General features: G+C 61.2%; 1 protein-coding gene and 1 pseudogene across 5 annotated transcripts; both read right to left on the bottom strand.

Annotated features, from left to right (window-relative positions):
- Positions 1-2,077: 2,077 nt before the first annotated feature.
- LOC115900718 lies at positions 2,078-2,562 on the bottom strand (annotated as a pseudogene).
- A 412-nt stretch (positions 2,563-2,974) lies between these two features.
- On the bottom strand, positions 2,975-12,390 carry TNFRSF14 (TNF receptor superfamily member 14). 5 transcript variants are annotated; one of them, XM_030912645.1, is made up of 9 exons: positions 12,375-12,390; positions 9,977-10,132; positions 8,925-9,033; positions 8,309-8,434; positions 6,795-6,950; positions 6,057-6,147; positions 4,944-5,095; positions 3,881-3,912; positions 2,975-3,655 (listed from the first exon to the last, which is right to left on the bottom strand). In XM_030912645.1, exons 2-9 carry the CDS (start codon positions 10,043-10,045, stop codon positions 3,539-3,541), a joined length of 852 nt encoding a protein of 283 aa, XP_030768505.1. In that variant the 5' UTR covers positions 10,046-10,132; positions 12,375-12,390; the 3' UTR covers positions 2,975-3,538. The 5 variants fall into 5 exon arrangements, with proteins under 5 accessions (XP_030768505.1, XP_010364411.1, XP_030768504.1 ...); XM_010366109.2 differs by lacking the exon at positions 12,375-12,390 and adding an exon at positions 10,453-10,508; XM_030912644.1 differs by lacking the exon at positions 12,375-12,390 and adding an exon at positions 10,444-10,459.
- Between the last annotated feature and the right edge of the window lie 4,935 nt (positions 12,391-17,325).

Below are 17,325 nucleotides of genomic sequence, written 5' to 3'. Positions count from 1 at the left end.
GTCTGGGGAGTCCCTGCGACAGCAGGCATGGGGCTGGAGGAGCTCGCCTGCCTCCCTCTCCCTGCTGGTTCTGGTGGGCCTGGGGATGGGGGCGGTGATATTCTGCAGGCGACCTTGGTGGTGGGGACGGTTGGGGGCTGGGGAGGGCCCCGTCTCCCGCCTCCTTGGGCTGCCTCATTTCCTCCCTGATGACCCTGGTGTCCTGGACAGGGCCTGGAGGTGCTGGTGCCAGGAGAGCCTGTGCTGGATGGATGAAGGAGTGAGTGCTATACTTAGCAGGGGGCGCTGAGCACTGGGTCAGGAGCCCAGGACCTTTCCTCCTGCTGCCCAGGAGGCAACACCCTGGACCCCTGAAGTCTGCATTCCAGGAGAGCGGGCAGACTACAGAGAAGGGAGAAACAGGGCGGATAGCCGAGGCGGGGCTGACCACAGAGAGGGGGGAAAAGGGGCGGAGGGCTGAGGCCAGTGGACACATGGGGCAGGGAGTGGGGACAGGGCTTACTCAGCAATCAGAGAAGGCCTCACGGAGGAGGTGAGGTGTTTAGGTGGTTGGTGAAAGTGAAGCCTCCAGGAATGGGTTAGTGCCCTTAAAAAAGAGGCCCTAGAAAGGAGGCCCTTAGAAAGGAGGCCCTTAGAAAGGAGGCCCTTAAAAAAGAGGCCCTAGAAGGCTCCCTCACCCTGACCACTGTGTCAAGACACAACGAGGAGCCATCTAGGAACCGGGAAGAGACCCTCACCAGACCCCGAATCAGCCAGCACCTTGATCTTGGACCCTCAGCCTCCAAAAATGTGAGAAATAAACTCCTGTTTGTTTGTTTGTTTGTTTTTGAGATGGAGTCTCGCTCTGTTGCCCAGTGGCGGGTTCTCAGCTCACTGCAACCTCTGCCTGCTGGGTTCTAGCTGTTCTCCTGCCTCAGCCTCTCGAGTAGCTGGGATTATAGGCACCCGCTACCACACCTGGCTAGTTTTCATATTTTTAGTGAGATGGGGTTTCACCATGTTGGCCAGACTGGTCTTTCCTGACTTCAAATGATCCACCTGCCTCAGCCTCCCAAAGTGCTGGGATTACAGGTGTGAGTCACCGCGCCCGGCCACATTTCTGTTCTTTTTAAGCCACTCAGTCTATGGTAGTTTTTATTCTTATAGCAACCTGAATAGACCAAGATACCCTCCCACATTCAACAGCTACTGAGTGGACAAGCTTAAATGAAACAACTGTTTTCAAATATGTGGCACCAGGCGGCCCAGGACAGTGGTGCTAGTGAAATCACTCTCAGGGCTCTGCACTGCTGGCTGCCTCCCGCTTCTCTCCCCTCTCCCTCTGCCGTCCTGTCTTCTTTGCCCAGTCTCTCCTTGTTTCTCTCCTCCTCCTTCCTTCCCCCCACCTCCCCATAGCCGGGCTTGGAAAAATCAGACAGACCTCTGAGGTCTCATCCCGGAGCTGCCACTAGTCCAGCCTCCCCAGGACCTACCTTCACCACCCAGAGCCCTGGGAGCCGGGGATGCTCCCTGGGGCTGAGTGAGAACCAGGGGCTGCACCTGCCACACCCATGTCCTCGGCCCCACTACCGCAGGTGCAGCAGCTGGCTGGTGACGGAGGCCGGACCTGGGACCAGCAACTCCTGCTGGGTGTGGTTTCTCTCAGGGAGCCTCATTGTCAACGTCATTGTCTCCACACTTGGCCTTATCATATGCATGAAAAGAAGAAAGCCAAGGGGTGAGCACACAGCAGCCCCATCAGGACTCATGTCTCCAGCGGTCATCTCTCAGAGCTCTGTCCCCCCAAACCTAGGAGGTGGCCCCAGAGCTTTTCCAGGATCTGCGGCTCCTCTCAAGAGGGAGAGCTGCAGGCTGGGGCAGGAGGCCTTTCTGCTGTGGCCAGAGCTCAGATGTCAGGTGACCTCCCTGGGGGAAGGGAAGGTGGGACCCCTGACCAGGGAGCCCTCTGCCGCCCCTGCCCATTCACTCCATGGCCCTGTGCTCCTGCCTGCCCCCAGGCCTATGGGGAAAAGAACAGGCTGTGCTTAGCTGGGGCCTGGCCTCCCATCCAGCACTGGGGGCAGCCGGGTCCACGGGGTCAGCCTCTGAAGAGCTGCCTTGGAAATGGCCCTGGACGGTGGTCAGGAGCTGGTCCGTGCACAGGGAGGCTCGGGTTCCCTGGAGAGCACACCTCCAGTCAGGGAGTGGGTCACACGGGTGAGGCAGCAGGAAGAGCTACTCTCTAGAGACCCAGGGCTCCAGCTGGCCTGCATGGGCCTCTCCACACCCCAGGACGCTGGGCCAGAACTTCCCTAGGACAAGGGGTGACAGGAGAGGAGGTGGGGTGGGCAGCTCAGCCTGGGGGCTCTGCTGGAGGCAGGAGATGACCAAGAAAGGAGAGGGGGCAGGGTGGGGTGGAGAGGGGCAGGGCGGGGTGGAGGGGGGCAGGTCGTGGTGGAGAGGGCGTGCTCAGAAGGACTGTGTGGCTCCTCCATCCTCATGGTATGGCGGCGGGGTCGTTCCCCTCACCGCTTCTAACTCCAGACGTGGGAAAAGGGGCCACATCCCAAGCACAAAACGCATGTGTGGCTCAGAGGCCTGGGGACACCCCTGCCAGCGGGACCTTGGCCTGGCGGGTTCCCAGTGTGGGTGGGTTGGGGGGAGCTGGGCACAGTGGGTGTCACTGATGCTGGGATTTCTCCAAGAACACAGTCAGGAAGTGCAGGTCTGATAGAGATCTGGGGTGTCTGCTGGGCAAATCTGAGGCCATTTGAGCATCAGAATCAACAGCAACAGCCTCGGACAGTCCCCGAGGTCAGGAGAGCCCACTGAAAGCTCAGCTGCTGGGATGCGAAGGAGCGGGTGGGGCTCCTCCCTGGGTGGAGTGAGGGTGGAGTGAACGCCCCAGCATGCAGGAGGAGGTCAGACATCCCCCAAACAGCCCAGCAGCCATCCTGGAACTCCTTGTTCAGCAAGAAACACTGGGAGGTGACAGTTTGAGGAGAAACAAGATATTTACATCTTCCCACAGCATCTCGCCAAATATACTGTTTCACAACAGATAGAAAACAGGAGCCAAATTCAAATCCAATTTAGAAAATTACTTTAAATGTGATATACATTCAATGCCACACTGTGGCCAACCCAGTCCAGCCTTGGCCATGAGGCAGTGCCCGGGGCCTGTCCTGCTGAGCCCGCAATATTCAGACAGGCAGACAGCTGGGGTCTGGAGGGCCCTCTGGGCTGGCCAGGAGGGCTGGGTGTGTGGTCCATGAGCGCGAGGCAACTGGCGCTCTTCCTCAGGGCTCTGGGGAGCTCAGGCTGCAGCACAAGAGAGGCCCCAAGCCCTCACTGGCCCGTGGGAATGGCATGGGGCGTCTCCAGCCCCACCCCAGCAGGGGCTCCACCTCTCCCTCCACTGGAGGACATGGAAGCCAGCTCAGGGGGGAGCCCCCAGGCCTCCCAGCTCCTGTGGTTCCACCAGGTGGACAGCCTCTTTCAGCAGCCATCGCTCCAGGTATCTCTGGCGTCGGGGTACAGAGTCTGTAGGTCAGTGGTTTCAGCTCCTCCCCGTGAATGCAGGTTCTGTCTCCTCCACGGCCACCGTGGTGATGTCCGGAGGGGCCTGCAGGGCCTCAGTGACTGTGGCTTCACCTTCTGCCTCCTGTCTTTTCCGCTGCAGGCACACAAAGCGTGGAGACCCCGCCTGCTCAGGTGCCCCTGGGACTCCAGGTTCTCGGTTCATTTTACTGTTTTCAATTTGAGGTGGGGTCTCTCCTGAGCTACCATGGCTGTACTTGAAGGACTCAGGACCCTCAGAGAACTGGGAGCCCCCACCATGTACACCAGAAACACCAGACTCAGCGGGGAGGGGGGAGGGGGAGGGGGAGGAGATCAATACCTGGATGGAGACGATCACCTTGACTACATCGCCTGCAATGCACAGACACACAGGTCAGGGAGGGGCAGTGTCTGATCAGGGGACACAGGCTTGTGGCAATTGGGGTCTCATGGTGGTGGCAGGGGCACCAACTCCTGCTTCTCCCTGGGAGACCGTCCCCAAGGGACTGACCCTCTCTGAGAGCAGAGGAGGCCAGCTGTGTTGGGACTACTAGCCCAGCCCATCCCCCAGGAGGCCCAGCATGGGTGAGAGGACTGGGGGCACACAGCCCACCTCCCCAGCTGCCGCCCCCAAGTGCATAACTAACCCTAATTCAACCGTCGTCTGTGGGAGGGGGACAAGTGCTTCACAGTGGTGAGGCCCTGCCCACCACACCAGCAGGTGCCCAGTTGGCTGAAACTAAGCTGCTCCCCCGCCTGCCCCAGAGCCTGAGGCCCTGAGACCTCCCTGCATTGGAGGCCCCGGGTGAGGATCAGGGGGCTTTGCTGCCGCCTGGCCGGAGGATGGGGCTGACTTTCCCTTTGGACCTCAATGCTTAGAAGCTGCATTTCCAGGGACTGTGCACAGGGCTCCCAGGGCCACAGTCGGGTCCACACTGCTGGGTCAGTGCCCAGGAGGCCAGGCACAGCACAGGTGCCCAGACCAGGGCGGGTAGGTGGAGGAATGAATGAATGAATGGCCTTACTCAGTGAGGACATAGCCTTGTCCCCAGCAGGGTGGCTGTTGACCCTCAACCCAGAGCTTCTCCCAGCTGAGCAGAGCCTGCCCTGCTCCCCACAGCCCTGGGGGGCAGGCAGGAGCACGGGGTCATAGAGTGCATGGGCAGGGGTGGCAGAGGGCTCCCTGGTCAGGGGTCCCAACTTCCCTTCCCCCAAGGAGGCCACCTGATGTCTGGGCTCCAGCCACAGCAGGAAACCCACCTGCCCCAGCCTGCAGCTCCCCCTCCTGGGAGGAGCCGTGGATCCTGGAAAAGCTCTGGGGCCACCTCCCAGGTTTGGGGGGACAGAGCTCCGAGAGGCAATGACTGGGGACATAAGCCCTGATGGGGCTGCCGTGTGCTCACCCCTTGACTTTCTTCTTTTCACACATACGATTAGGCCAAGTATGATTAGGCCAACAATGACAGTGACGATGAGGATCCCTGAGAGAAACCACCACACCCAGCGGGAGCTGCTGGTCCCAGGTCCGGCCTCCGTCACCAGCCATTTGCTGCACCTGCGGGAGTGGGGCCAAGGATGTGGGAGCGGCAGGTGCAGCACCCGGTGTTCACTCAGTCCCAGGGAGCATCCCCGGCTCATAGGGCCCCAGGCAGTGAAGACAGGTCCCAGGGAGGCTGTGCTGGTGGCAGCTCCAGGATGAGACCTCAGAGGTCTGTCTGACTTTTCCAAGCTTGGCTATGGGGAGGTAGAGAGAAGGAGGGAGGAGAAGAGAAACAAGGAGAGACTGGGCAAAGAAGACAGGATGGCAGAGGGAGAGGGGAGAGAAGTGGGAGGCAGCCAGCAGTGCAGAGACCCCCAGAGAAGGGGAGACCAGTGGCAGATAAGGACAGAAGGTGGAGGGAGAGCCAGTGTCGGGACAGAAACGGTTAGAGCTGGAGATGGACAGGATCAGAGGATGAGGAGGGCAGAGCAGGATGGAAGGCCCCACCGCCGCCTCCCTGGGGGCCACCCCTGCCCCATCCCAGGCTCCACTGGAGGACCCCAGCTCCTTCCAAGAAGCGCTGAAGTCTCAGATCAACCAGGGGCCCGGGGTCAGCATTTGAAGGTGTCCTCCCGTAGGCAGACGAAGAGCAGAGTGCTCACTTTCCCCTCCCCTGAAGCCCAGGGGCTCCTCCCATGGCCCTGACATTTAGGGACACCCTGGGTCAGTGACCCAGGAGTGTCAGGGAACAGGGGCTCTGGAGGCAGCCTGCCTCTGGGCCTGCTTCTGGGAAGGCCCATCCCGAGCCTCCAGGAAGCTCGGATCTGATAAGGCTTTGTCTGGGCCCATGGAAGGGATTATCTGGGGCATACAGGCTTCAGCCATGCAGCTCTCCTGGACGCAGGCATGTAACCAGGGTGCCATCCAGGGTGGGACCTTCAGGCCTTTCTGCTGGAGAAGACGGTCATCTCCCAGGGAAGCAACGTGGAGCCCCCTCCCCAAGGCACAGCGCTGGGCCTCCCCCGCGGCCACTTACTTGGTCCCGTGCTGGCATTCCTCCAGGGTCCCATTGGGAGAGAAGGTCCCCAGGGGGCAGTTCTGACACAGGGTGTCCTGACTCTCAGTGCCTGAGAAGAGAGTAACAGGCAGAGGATGCTGAGGGCACCAGGCGGGGAGGGGGCTGGCGGCTAGGGACTGCTTGTCTGTGAGCTTCTAGACCTGGGTGCTCTCCGGGTGATGGGAGGCCTGGCCGGGAGGGCCAGGCCCGCTGTTGGCAGTATCAGAGGTGAGGCCTGGGGCGGTGGCTCTGGCTGTCCTGGACCTTGAGTAGTTGGAATTTCATGAGTCTGGGAGTCCCTCTGTGTCCACATCCTGCAGTGTTGTGGGGGCTGCCCGGCCAGGTGCCAGGCCAGGGCTGGACACTTACTCCTCCTAGACTTAGCTTGAACAGTGGCATTGACCGTGGTCACTCCCATAAACCCAGGCACCATGCCTGGGACCCAAGAGTGAGGCCTGGGGACTGGGGAGTCCCAGAACCCCGAGGTGGAGCCACCTGGGGTGGCCTTTCCCTGCCCCCTCCCCCACCTCCATTGCCTGTTCCCCACTGGGCTGCTTCCAGGACAGGGCTAAAGTGGGTGGGCCTGGTGCTGGCCAAGGTTCTGTCTCACCAGGGCCCCTGGGCAGGCCATGATGTCGAGGAGACCTGGGGCTCCAGACAGCGGGGCACTAGGGACCAGGGTGGAAATGGGAGGGATGTCCGTCACCCACTGCTTACCTCCCTTCTGTACCCTCTGGCCCGGGCTGGAGGTGGCATAAGCGCGGCACGCGGCACAGTGGTCCCCATCCTGGATGATGCAGAAGTGGCCTGGGCTGCAGCCACACAGGGCATTCTCTGTCGTGGAGCAGTTCCGGCTTGTGCGCAGGCCCATGGCTGGGGTCCAAGAGGAGGGGCTGAGAGGATACGTGGAGGCCAGGACACCATCCACAGGCCAGGACAGCATCCACAGACCAAGGACTGCTGCCAGGGCCCCCGGCCAGGCTGAACCCCTGGCTCAGCCAAATGAGGTGCCCGGAGGTGCCTGGCATGGAGGACCTGAGGCTGGGAGGGACACCAAGGGACCGCAGAGCTGCGTGTGGGATGAGGGCCTGAAGGAGGTTCCTGGGAGGGTGTTGTTAATGGGAGCCAGGCCTCCTGGAGAAACCAGCCTTCTGCCAGATGGGCAGGATGCCAAGCTTGCACTGTCAGTTCCAGGACAGGGTAACTCGGGCAGGTCCTCGCCCCACATGCCCACCCCAGACACCTGCCCCTCAGATGGGTTTCCCATCTATGCAAACCAGGCCATTCCAATGGCAGAGGCAGGTAAGGTGAGAGCCCCACTTCTTCAGGTACTGGTGGAGGGGAGGTACAAGCTGGGCCTGAGACCCTCCTGAGGGCAGCCTCACCTGCCACCTGTGCCCCCACATCCTCAGCCCAGGCAGACAGGTGCTTTCACAAGAGGGGAGGGGCATGGAAGGGGGCACGCAGGTTGAGGTGTGAGCCCCAAATCCCAGCCTGCACGCATGAACCCCCAAAGCACTCCAGCTTCCTCTTCTGTTCATGGCTAGCCCACCTGCCTCGTGCCTCTCTGTAGGCTCAGGCCCTGCCCCTAGGTGTGCCATCAGCCCTGTCCTGCAGATGCCGTACTGCCTGACCCCAGAGAGCACTTGCCATGCTGAGCCTGGCATGAGGCTCCAAGAGGACAAAGCCACTGGCCGCATGGACAGGCTCTGCGCTCAGTGACTCAAAGGCACGCCTCTGGGTCTGGCTCCCCTTTCTGTCTGCCTGGACTCAGGTGGGCACCAGCCTCCAGGTGACCCCTTCCCCTGAGGTCATGGGGAAACCAATATCTGGAGGAGAAAGGGACAAGAAGCCCTGTGGGGAAGCAGCAGGTCCCAGTGCCGGCCGGAGAGCCCCAGCACCACCCCACTCCACTTTGCAGCTAGGGACGTGGGAACAGGAGAGGTCTGGGCACCCACCCAGGGCACCAGAGGAGCCAAGGACGAGGGCTAATGGTCAGTCGCCAAGCTCAGGATGGCCCACCTGATGGCCCATGTGGCAAAATGAGAGGAGAGACAGAGGTAGACGGGGGGCCGGAGGCTGGCCTGAAGGCGTCCCCTGCAGGGTGCACTCATGGAGATGGGGTCGGGACCTGGCCTGGGGCAGCCAGGGCCCTCCTGGGGCACTGTGGTCATGGAGAGAGGGTGTGGGGTGCCCGAGCGGAGGCTGGGTCGGCTGTGTTGGCCTCCTACCTGGGTCACACATTTGGCACTGCAGACACTTGCTCAGGCCATTGAAGTGGGCAATGTAGGTCCCCGGAGGGCAGGGTTCACACACCGTGCCCGTCTGCTCCCCGCAGGCCTGCTTCACGTGGAAACCTGCCGCCCAGAGAGTGGGAACTTCGCAAGTCTGCAGGAGGCCCCTTCGGGAAGCCCGTCCACCATTCCGCCTGCGCCCGGAGCCCGAGCAGGGAGACACCAGCTAAGGGGACTCAAATGGCCCATGAGCTGTTCCCCAAGGGACACAGCAGCCCGTCAGCCATGAGTGGAGCCGCTCTGGGGAAAATCAGAAGGTTCTGGAAGCACGTGGGGCCTCCCGGGACACCTGGCCTGGCTCTGGTAGGAGCCCGTGTCTCTGGACACGGCGGGTCAGCCACGCCTCTCAGACCACTCCCCGTGCAGTGTGGCTGTGAGGGTCCCCCAGGGTGAAGAGTCCAAGCTGCTGACCTGGGGCTCCTGGCCTCAATGTCTGTGCACCTGGGCCCACACCCATGGCCAGGGAGCAGAGAACACAGGGGTGTCTGGGGCAGGACAGGGCAAGAGTGTCTGCCCTCGGCCCACGGAGCTGCCGCCAAAGGGCCGCACATACCTGGACTGCACTTGGGACAGCACTCAGAGCCCACTGGGTACTCGTCCTGTTTGCAGGAGGGCAGAGCTGGGGCGTAGCAGGGGGATCCCAGGAAGGTGAGATACAGCACCTAAGGGGATCAGGACAGGCGTTGGGAGATGTCCTGGCTGCCCCTGTGGGCTCTGCCAGACTTGGCGTCACAGGCTGAGTCTCCCCTCTGTGCAGTGGGGAGGAGCGGCAGTGCCTGGTAGAGAGGAGAGAAGCGGGCCCCGGGCCAGGCTCATGGGACAACCTTGCCGACCCGTGGAGCCCGGGACCGAGTAGGGACCGCCCTTCCTCCAGCCGTGGTGACCCTGCCTTGCAGCATGAAGCCCTGGGAACTGGCACTCTGCCCTCGCCAGGGACCCCCCACCCCACACCTGGGAGCCTTGAGCCCACTGGGCGGACAACCTGTCGGCCCCCTGCTGGCCTAGGCTGGATCTGCTGACCCCGAAGAGCCAGCAGGGGCAGCCAGGGACAGGCCCCAGGGGCTCACAAGCCAGACAGTGGGTCACATCAGGGAGGGTGGCTCTGCTGTGGCCTCGTTCCTGGGCTGGCTCATGGGCAGTAGGGAGCCCCTGATGGGGAAAGGGGATGGACAGACAGGAGGGTCACATGAGCACGGAAGGTGTCCCCACCCCTGTCCAGCCCCCTGCCGCACACTGATCTTATCACCTGTCACCAAGGTCAGGGCTGCCGGAGAGTTGGGTCACCTGCTCCAGGGCCCCGCCCAGAGACGCCCAGAGACACCCAGCCCCCAGAAGTGCCCACATCCTGCCAAATGGGGGCTCACCAGCTGCCCGTGGATGGAGTGGTGAGCGGGGAGCACACACAGGAAGAGGTCTGCTGGGTCGGGCTGTTGCTCTGCCGCTCACCTCACTGTGGTAAGCCCAGTGCTGGGGGTCTGGGTTGGCCCGAGAGCCCCGGGCAGCCGGGGACAGGCTGGACACAGGACCCAGCAACGGCCAGGACAGGGGCATGGGGAAGAAATCTCTGGGAGGCCCTGGGGTCAGAAGTGGATCTGCGAGGCTCACCAGCGTCAGGATGACGGCTTTGGGGGCGGGTCTCCAGGGAGGAGACCCCCAGCCTCCAGGAGGCTCCATGCCTCAGGCTCAGACTGGCAGCCCAGGAACCCAGCTAGCAGGATGAACTCCAGCAGAGGAACTCAGCGCCATTGCTGCGGCCGTCGGCTAAAAGAGAAAGCAAAAGAGAAACCGCCTCGGTGTGACAAGCTGTGCCTCAGAACCCCAGTGGCAGGAGAGTGGGCAGCAGTGGGTGTCTGGGAGCAGAAAGGGGCTCAGGCCTGCTGGGTGGAGCAGTGCTGGGGGACACAGGTGGGCCCTGCGGGAGGCAGGAGCTGTCCAGGCAAAGCCGAGGGGAAGGGCCAGTGTGAAGGAGGTGCCTGATGGGAGGGGCGAGTTCTCCCCTTGCACCGTTCCAGTCGGCCATGGGTTTCCTGTAGAAGGGGGAGCCCCCCCAAAGTGCATCTGTGTTTCCCCACCTCACTCACACACTCAGGGACCCCCGGCTGCTCCCCGTGGCGCTGACTGACATTTTTGCCGAATAAAGGGGCCCTGTGGGTTTCCTGTTCCCATCTCAACTTCTGCTGAACAGGGTAAACTTCCCTTCTGAATCAAACCGCCAGAATGCGGTCTGGCCAGTTTCAGTCACAGGCCCACCAGGGCTGTGTTCCTGTGTGAGGGATGGGAAAAGCCCAGAGTGCTCCCGCCCGTCCCCTGGGAGGGTGGAAGGGCAGCTCTTACTCCCCCTGCAGAGACACTCCTCGGGCTGGGAAGGCTGCTGGCCTCACCCGGTCTCCCTGTGGACCCTGCACCCCAGCCTCCCGGCTCCCTGTGCCCCACTGGGCTTCCCTGCCCTGCAGAGCCTGGCGGTGGGGAGACCACTGCACGGAGGCGGCCCACAGCCCCAGAGCCCCAAGGCAGGCACCAGTGAGTCCCTCGTGATGGCCTCACTCCCTGCATCACATGGAACCTTGTGACCCATGTGACGACACTAGTGCCCGGTGGCCCCTTCCTGCTGCTGGACATGGTGCAGCCAATGGAAACCCAGGTCTGTCACGCACCGCCTGTGCTTGCCCAGAGCAGGTCCCGGTCACCCCCTCTGGGAGCTCCCGCTTCACACCAGGAACTCCCACCTCCAGCAAGCCCATCTGCTGGACGCCTGGCCCAGGACTGCCCCAAGCCCCTCCTGGTCCTGACTTCTGCTGGGGACTCCCTCCAGGGTCCATCCCTGGCCCCTGGGGGACTCAGTGGCATCTGGTGGAAAGGACCTTGGGGATCGTGCCCACCCTGACCTGCAGAAGAGTTGGCAGGGTGGCTGGCCACAGGAAGCTGTGGCAGGAGCCCGGGACCCGCACCCCGACTAGTAAGTGTGTGGTCCCACAGGCCAGCACTGGAGAGCGAGCAGGCAGGGGTGAGGTTAGGCAGGCTGTGGTGTGCGCCCCTGTGGGACCAAGCATCCCGAGCTCCAGAGGCAGGTGCACCGCCGACCACCGTCCAGGGTGGATGAGCCCAGGCCCCAGACCCCAATACTCTGAGGCAGGGTGGGGGACCAGGTGGCGCCCAGTGGAGGAAAAGCCCCCAAGAGACACCCAGGAGCATGGACTCCCACCCCACAGCTGGAGCCTGGGCGAGGAGCCCTCTCTGCTGTCTCCCTGGTGCACTCACATCCTTGGCCCTCAGTGCCCCCTGCCGGGAATGCCCCCTACATACAGAGCCCCCCCAGCCCACAGAGCTGCATGGGACTTTCAAAGAAGAAGGGGCCCCTTCCATCCTCCACTCCCAGGTGCCCCAGGAGGGCATGGGGGCTCCAGGGTGCAGGGACAGCACGTTCCCTCCCCAACTCCCCAAGAACGCCCAGCCTCCAAGAGCAGACACAGCGCCTACACCTGCTGGTACAGGCCTCCAACCCCACTCTCTCAGACACGTCCTCAAGAGTCATCCACCCTACCCTGGGAAGGAAGAAAACTGAGGCATGGCAAGAGACAAGGCTAACACAGGCATCAGTGAGACTCGGCCCCTCCTGCCCCTTCCTCCGTGCCCCTCCTACTCCCACTTCAGCTTCCCACGCCAAGGCCCTGAGCCTGACATAGGGTCCCAGGTACCAGGCCTCAAGGGGGGCTGAAGGGAGCCCGTCTGCCCCACCGAGAGAGGAGACAGTGCCAGGTCTTTGCTGAAATGTCACCTCTTCCTTGAGGCCTTCTCTGATTGCTAAATAAGCCCTGTCCCCGGTCCCTCCTCCATGTGTCTGCCCTCCTCGGCCCTCCGCCCGTTTTCTCCCTTCTCTGTGGTCTGCCCACTCTCCTGGAATGCAGACTCCAGGGGTCCAGGGTGTTGCCTCCCGGGCAGCAGGAGGAAAGGTCCTGGGCTCCCCACCCAGCGCTCAGCGCCCCCCGCTAAGTACAGCACTCACTCCTTCATCCATCCAGCGCGGGCTCTCCCGGAACCAGCACCTCCAGGCCCTGTCCAGGACACCAGGGTCATCAGGGAGGAAATGAGGCAGCCCAAGGAGGCGGGAGACGGGGCCCTCCCCAGCCCGCAGCCATCCCCACCCACACAGTGGCCTGCAGGATATCACCGCCCCCATCCCCAGGCCCACCAGAACCAGCAGGGAGAGGGAGGCAGGTGAGCCCCCAGCCCCACGACTGCTGTCGCAGGGACTCCCCAGACCCAATGCTGTACGAGTGCAGGCCAGGCAGGGGGCTGAGGCCGAGGCCGGGTCATTGCCCTCCTGGTTATGGTCTGGTGAAGGATTTGAGTCCAGAAGCCAAACGTCTACAGTCGTGTGGTGCAGACACTAATGATGGACTGCCCAGGCCATGGGGGGCTCTAACAGATGAAGAGGGGCCTGCAGGGGGCGAGGTGGGCTGCGCTTCCCTGAGAAAGTGCGTGAGTTGAGCACTGCTGCAGAGGGAAGCTGGGGTCCACCACTGATGAGTGGGGAGGGGACGGGACACAGAACAGGCCGTGGCCCACCCCGAGAGGGAGGCACAGACACCAGGCCCGTTCTGTGCTCTGGAGGCTTTGGGCAGCTGTCAGGATGGTTGGACGGTGTGCAGAGCAGACGGAAGTGTGAGGGGGAGGCTCCGGGGTCACCCAGGTGGGCAGCCTGGTCGGCATACAGGGGAGGCCACCGGGGAGGGCAGGAGGGTGGAGCAGGTGGCGGTGCAGGAGGCCCTCGGAACCTGGAGGACTCTGTGTCCAGCTCTCATAGGCCTAGGGCAGGGGCAGCTCCAACGCCTCGGGCCTGGGGACAGAAGGAAGAGGACTTGGGGGCTGGGGGCGGTCAGAGCATTGTGGGAGAGATCTGGGGCAGCTGGGGCTTTCCAGAGGGTGAGGCGTCTGCTGGGAATCAGGGCAGCCCCAGGCATCCCCAGGCCTCCAGCCCAGCCCTGCTTTCTCCATGCTGCAGGCCAGGGTATCAGTTGCCTGCTGGGAAACCTCAGGGTGCCTCTGGCTCAGGTACCCGCCCCCGACACTCCTGGCTCTGGGCTCCTCCCCGCCTCCCCTCTGTCTGCTTCCCCCTCCTCCCCTCCCCTGGCCACCATTCTGGCTCAAGGATGGCGTCTCCTCTCACCCCATATCAGGACCCTGGGCCCCAGCTCTGTTCCCCACCTCACCTTCCTAGTGACCAACTCCAGACCTCCCATGGGCTTGGGGTCTCTGTGGCCGGAACATTCCTCAGACCCTCTCCTCTAGCACCACTGTGTCCCACCACCCGGGCATCCCCCACCTGGGTTCCAGCCCTCCAAGGGGCTCCACGCTCTGTGTCCATGAGCGGGACACTCACACCCACCCAGCTGGCACCCTTCCTTCCAGACATTTGAGCTCTCGAAGCCCACAGTCACCCTAGGTTAGTGCACAGCCACAACCCAGGCACCTTCAACATCCCCACCTTCCAGGTGAGGAAACTGAGGCACGGAGAGCTGGGGTCCAGGCCAGCGGGGCCTCCCTGGGGGAGCAAAGGAGTGTCGGACCTCAGAAGAGGCTCTGGGGGTCTGAGCCGTCACTGGGTGCTGCCGTCCAGGTTCAGCTCAGGGACAGAGCTCAGGGGGAAGGCGCCTCCTGTCCTGGTTCAATAGATGGACCCCTGACCCTGGGAAAGGGACTGAGCCAGGGGAGGCTTCAGGTCACTGCACCATGGAGTTGTGGGGAGCTGCGGGTCCTCTGGGCTCTGAGCGGGGCAGGCACAGTGTGGGGACCACCTGCTGAGGGGAAGACGCGTGCCACGGTGGACATCTCAGTGCACACACAGGAACCTGAAAAGGCTGAGGTGGCCCAGAGAGGCAGCGGGGTGTGTGCGGGGCGACTGGCAGAGGAGCAGCAGGATCCCAGGCAGGAGCGCACGGCCTTTTCAGAGGCAGGTTCCAGGTCAATACTCAGTGTTTACATCATTACACTATTTGATCCAGGAGGTCCCATTGCAGCGTTTCATGGATAAATGCAAATGCGAAGTGGAGGGTGGCCAGTGTGGGATGTGCCTGGAAGCCTTCATAGCAAAGAATTCTGGAACCAACCAAAGTGCCGCTCTGAAGGGAGTTGGTCCCGTCTGCCCCACCTGCCATGGAGTAACACAGCTGGCAGTCTCCCTTCTGCCACGGAAGCTTGAGACTGAAACTCAGGATGGACTGCTGTCAGCACCAGGGCACCATGGAGCCAGATCCCCAGCAGGAGGGGCAGGCGGGCTCGAGGACCAGGAGGGTTCCCCAGCCCTGGGGTGGAGGCCCATTGAGGACGGCCGAGCAGGGGCAGGCGTCCAAGCAGGTCGGGCGGTCCTCGGGGGCTGAGGAGAAGGAGGTCAGGGCTCAGGAAGGCGTCCGCAGAGGGACCTGGAAGGCAGAGCTCCGGAAGGGAGGGAACTGCAGACTCAAAGCTCCAGAAGGCTGTCTGAGGGTCTCTGAGGCCTCCGGAGTCGGCACCATGCATGTGGAAGGTGGACTCTTCAGCATGGGCGGGAGCCCTTGGGGTCTGTGGACTCCTGGCCCCCAGAACTCACAGGCGGGAGACAGGAGTTCCGACCGCCAGAGGGAGAGTCCTGGAGGATCCTGGGCTGTCGGCAGCCACCCAGCAGGGCCGTCCTGGGAGTGGGGCTGGACTCTTCCTGCAGGAAAGGCTGGGCCAGACCTGCTTTAAGAGGCTTCAGAACCAGCCACAGGAAGATCAAAGTGAACAGGAAGGAGCTGAACTCCACGCCAGAACACAGCGCAGCCTCCTTTAAAGGAAGGTCAAAACAAGCCAATAAAAATGCCGGTGATCAAAGCCGCCACAACACAATGTCCACACCCGACAAGAAACGGCTGCTATGCCCAGACGCAGGGCAAGGTGGCGGTGGGAACGTGAGTCAGCGGCAACAGGCCCAGAAGGGCAGCCACGGTGGAACTGTCAGACGTGAATCCTGAGATAACAATCACAACGTCCTCTAAAGGAAAATGGAAGCCCAGTGTGAGAAACGGAGGACACATCAAAGAACCAGGTCTGAAATGAATAACGTGCTTGTAGGCGCAGCAGTCCTCCTGGGCGGCGGCGCAGTCTGCCCGGCTTCCCCGACAGAAATCCTGTCTCAGGAGTGGAGGCTGGAAGCCAGGGTGAGGGTGGCAGCAGTTTTCGTTCCCTGGGAGCTCGGCTGTGGTCTGCAGACGGCGTCTTTCCGTGTGTCCTCACGCGGTCTCTTGTCTGTGCATGCTGCTCCCGGACGTGTCTCTGTCCAAACTTCCTCCTCTCAGGAGGACTCCAGTCTTTCTGGATCGGGGTCCATCCATATGGCCTCATTCAGCCAGTCACCTCTTTACAGTCCAATCTCTGCATCCCCTCCCATTCTGAGCGTGAATTCTGGAGGGATGCAGTTCAGCTGATAACAGTAGGATTAGGCCAGGTGTGGTGGCTCACACCTGTTATCCCAGCACTTTGGGAGACTGAGGCAGGAGGATGGCTTCAGCCCAGGAATTCCGGACCAGCCTATGCACAGGCAAAACCCCGTCTCTCCAAAAAAGACAAAAATTAGCCAGGCCCGGTGGTGCACACCTGGAGTCCCAGCTACTCGAGAGGCTGAGGAGGGAGGATCAGTTGAGTCCGTGAGCCCCAGAGGTCAAGGCCGCAGAGAGCCATGATCACACCACTGCACTCCAGCCTGGACAACGATGGAGGAGGCCCTGCCTCTAAACAGAAACAAAACCAGGAGGATTAACAACAGATTAGACAGCTCAAAAGGAAACACCAGGGAACGTGAAGATACAGTATCAGAATCGACCCCAAATGAAAAGCACACAGAAAATGAATAAATGAATATATTCTCAAAGATCTCCTGGAAAATATCGAGCTGCCTAACGGAAGTGCAGTCAGGATCCCAGAGAAACAGAGAGAGGCAGGAAGAGAAAATCATTTCAAGAAAAAGCGGTGAAAATGTTCTAAACTACAAGAAAACTGTGATCCCACAAATACAAAAAGATCAACAGACCCCAAGACGAGTAAATAGAGAGGCACACACAGCCCAGCAAATCCTAATCAATGCCCGGAAACCAGGGACACAGAGGGGACCTGGACACTGGGCTCAGATGAGGCCACCTTTGGGTACAAAGACGCAAAGATAAGGGCCGCGTGGACTTGTCCCAGGAACGGTGCAGGTCAGAGGGGAAGCAAAGCATTTTTATGATGCTGAAAGAACATTTCAGTTTTGAATTCCAAATCCAGTGAATCTGTCTGTCAAAAGTGGGCCAAGCACGGTGGCCTGAGCCTGGGGTCCCAGCAACTCGGAGGTCAAGGCAGGAGGATCACCTGAGCCCAGGATTCAAGGCCAGCTCGGGCAACACGGCAAGATCTTGTCTGTTAAGTTACAAAAATAAATGAACTGGAGACCGGGCCCAGTCTGGGGGACTGAGGCTGGCGGATCACTTGAAGTCAGGAGTTTGAGAGCAGCCCCGGCCAACATGACGAAACCCCATCTCTACTAAAAATATAAAAATTAGCCAGGCATGGTGGCGCACGCCTGTATTCCCAGCTACTCTGGAGGTTGAAGCATGAGAATTGCTTGAACCCAGGAGGCAGAGGTTGCAGTGAGGGAAGCTCATGCCACTGCACTCCAGCCTGGGCGAGAGAGTGAGACCATATCTCAAACTATATATATATATATATATATATATATATAGAGAGAGAGAGAGAGAGAGAGAGAGAGAGAGAGAGAGAGAGAGAGAGCGAGCGAGAGAGAGAGAGAGAGAAATGAGTGGAAGCCAATCAAAGGCTGAGGACACACTGACAGCTGAGAGAATTTCTCCTCAGCAGACAGACTTGCATGACAACAAGCATCCAAGGACTTTCTTCAAGCACAAGGAATTTTTTTTTCACATAGACATTTTTTATTTTTTGTCTTT

This window comes from Rhinopithecus roxellana, chromosome 12 (assembly GCF_007565055.1).
Source record: "Rhinopithecus roxellana isolate Shanxi Qingling chromosome 12, ASM756505v1, whole genome shotgun sequence".
Lineage (NCBI taxonomy): Eukaryota > Metazoa > Chordata > Mammalia > Primates > Cercopithecidae > Rhinopithecus > Rhinopithecus roxellana.
This window is presented reverse-complemented; position numbering and strand designations above follow the sequence as displayed.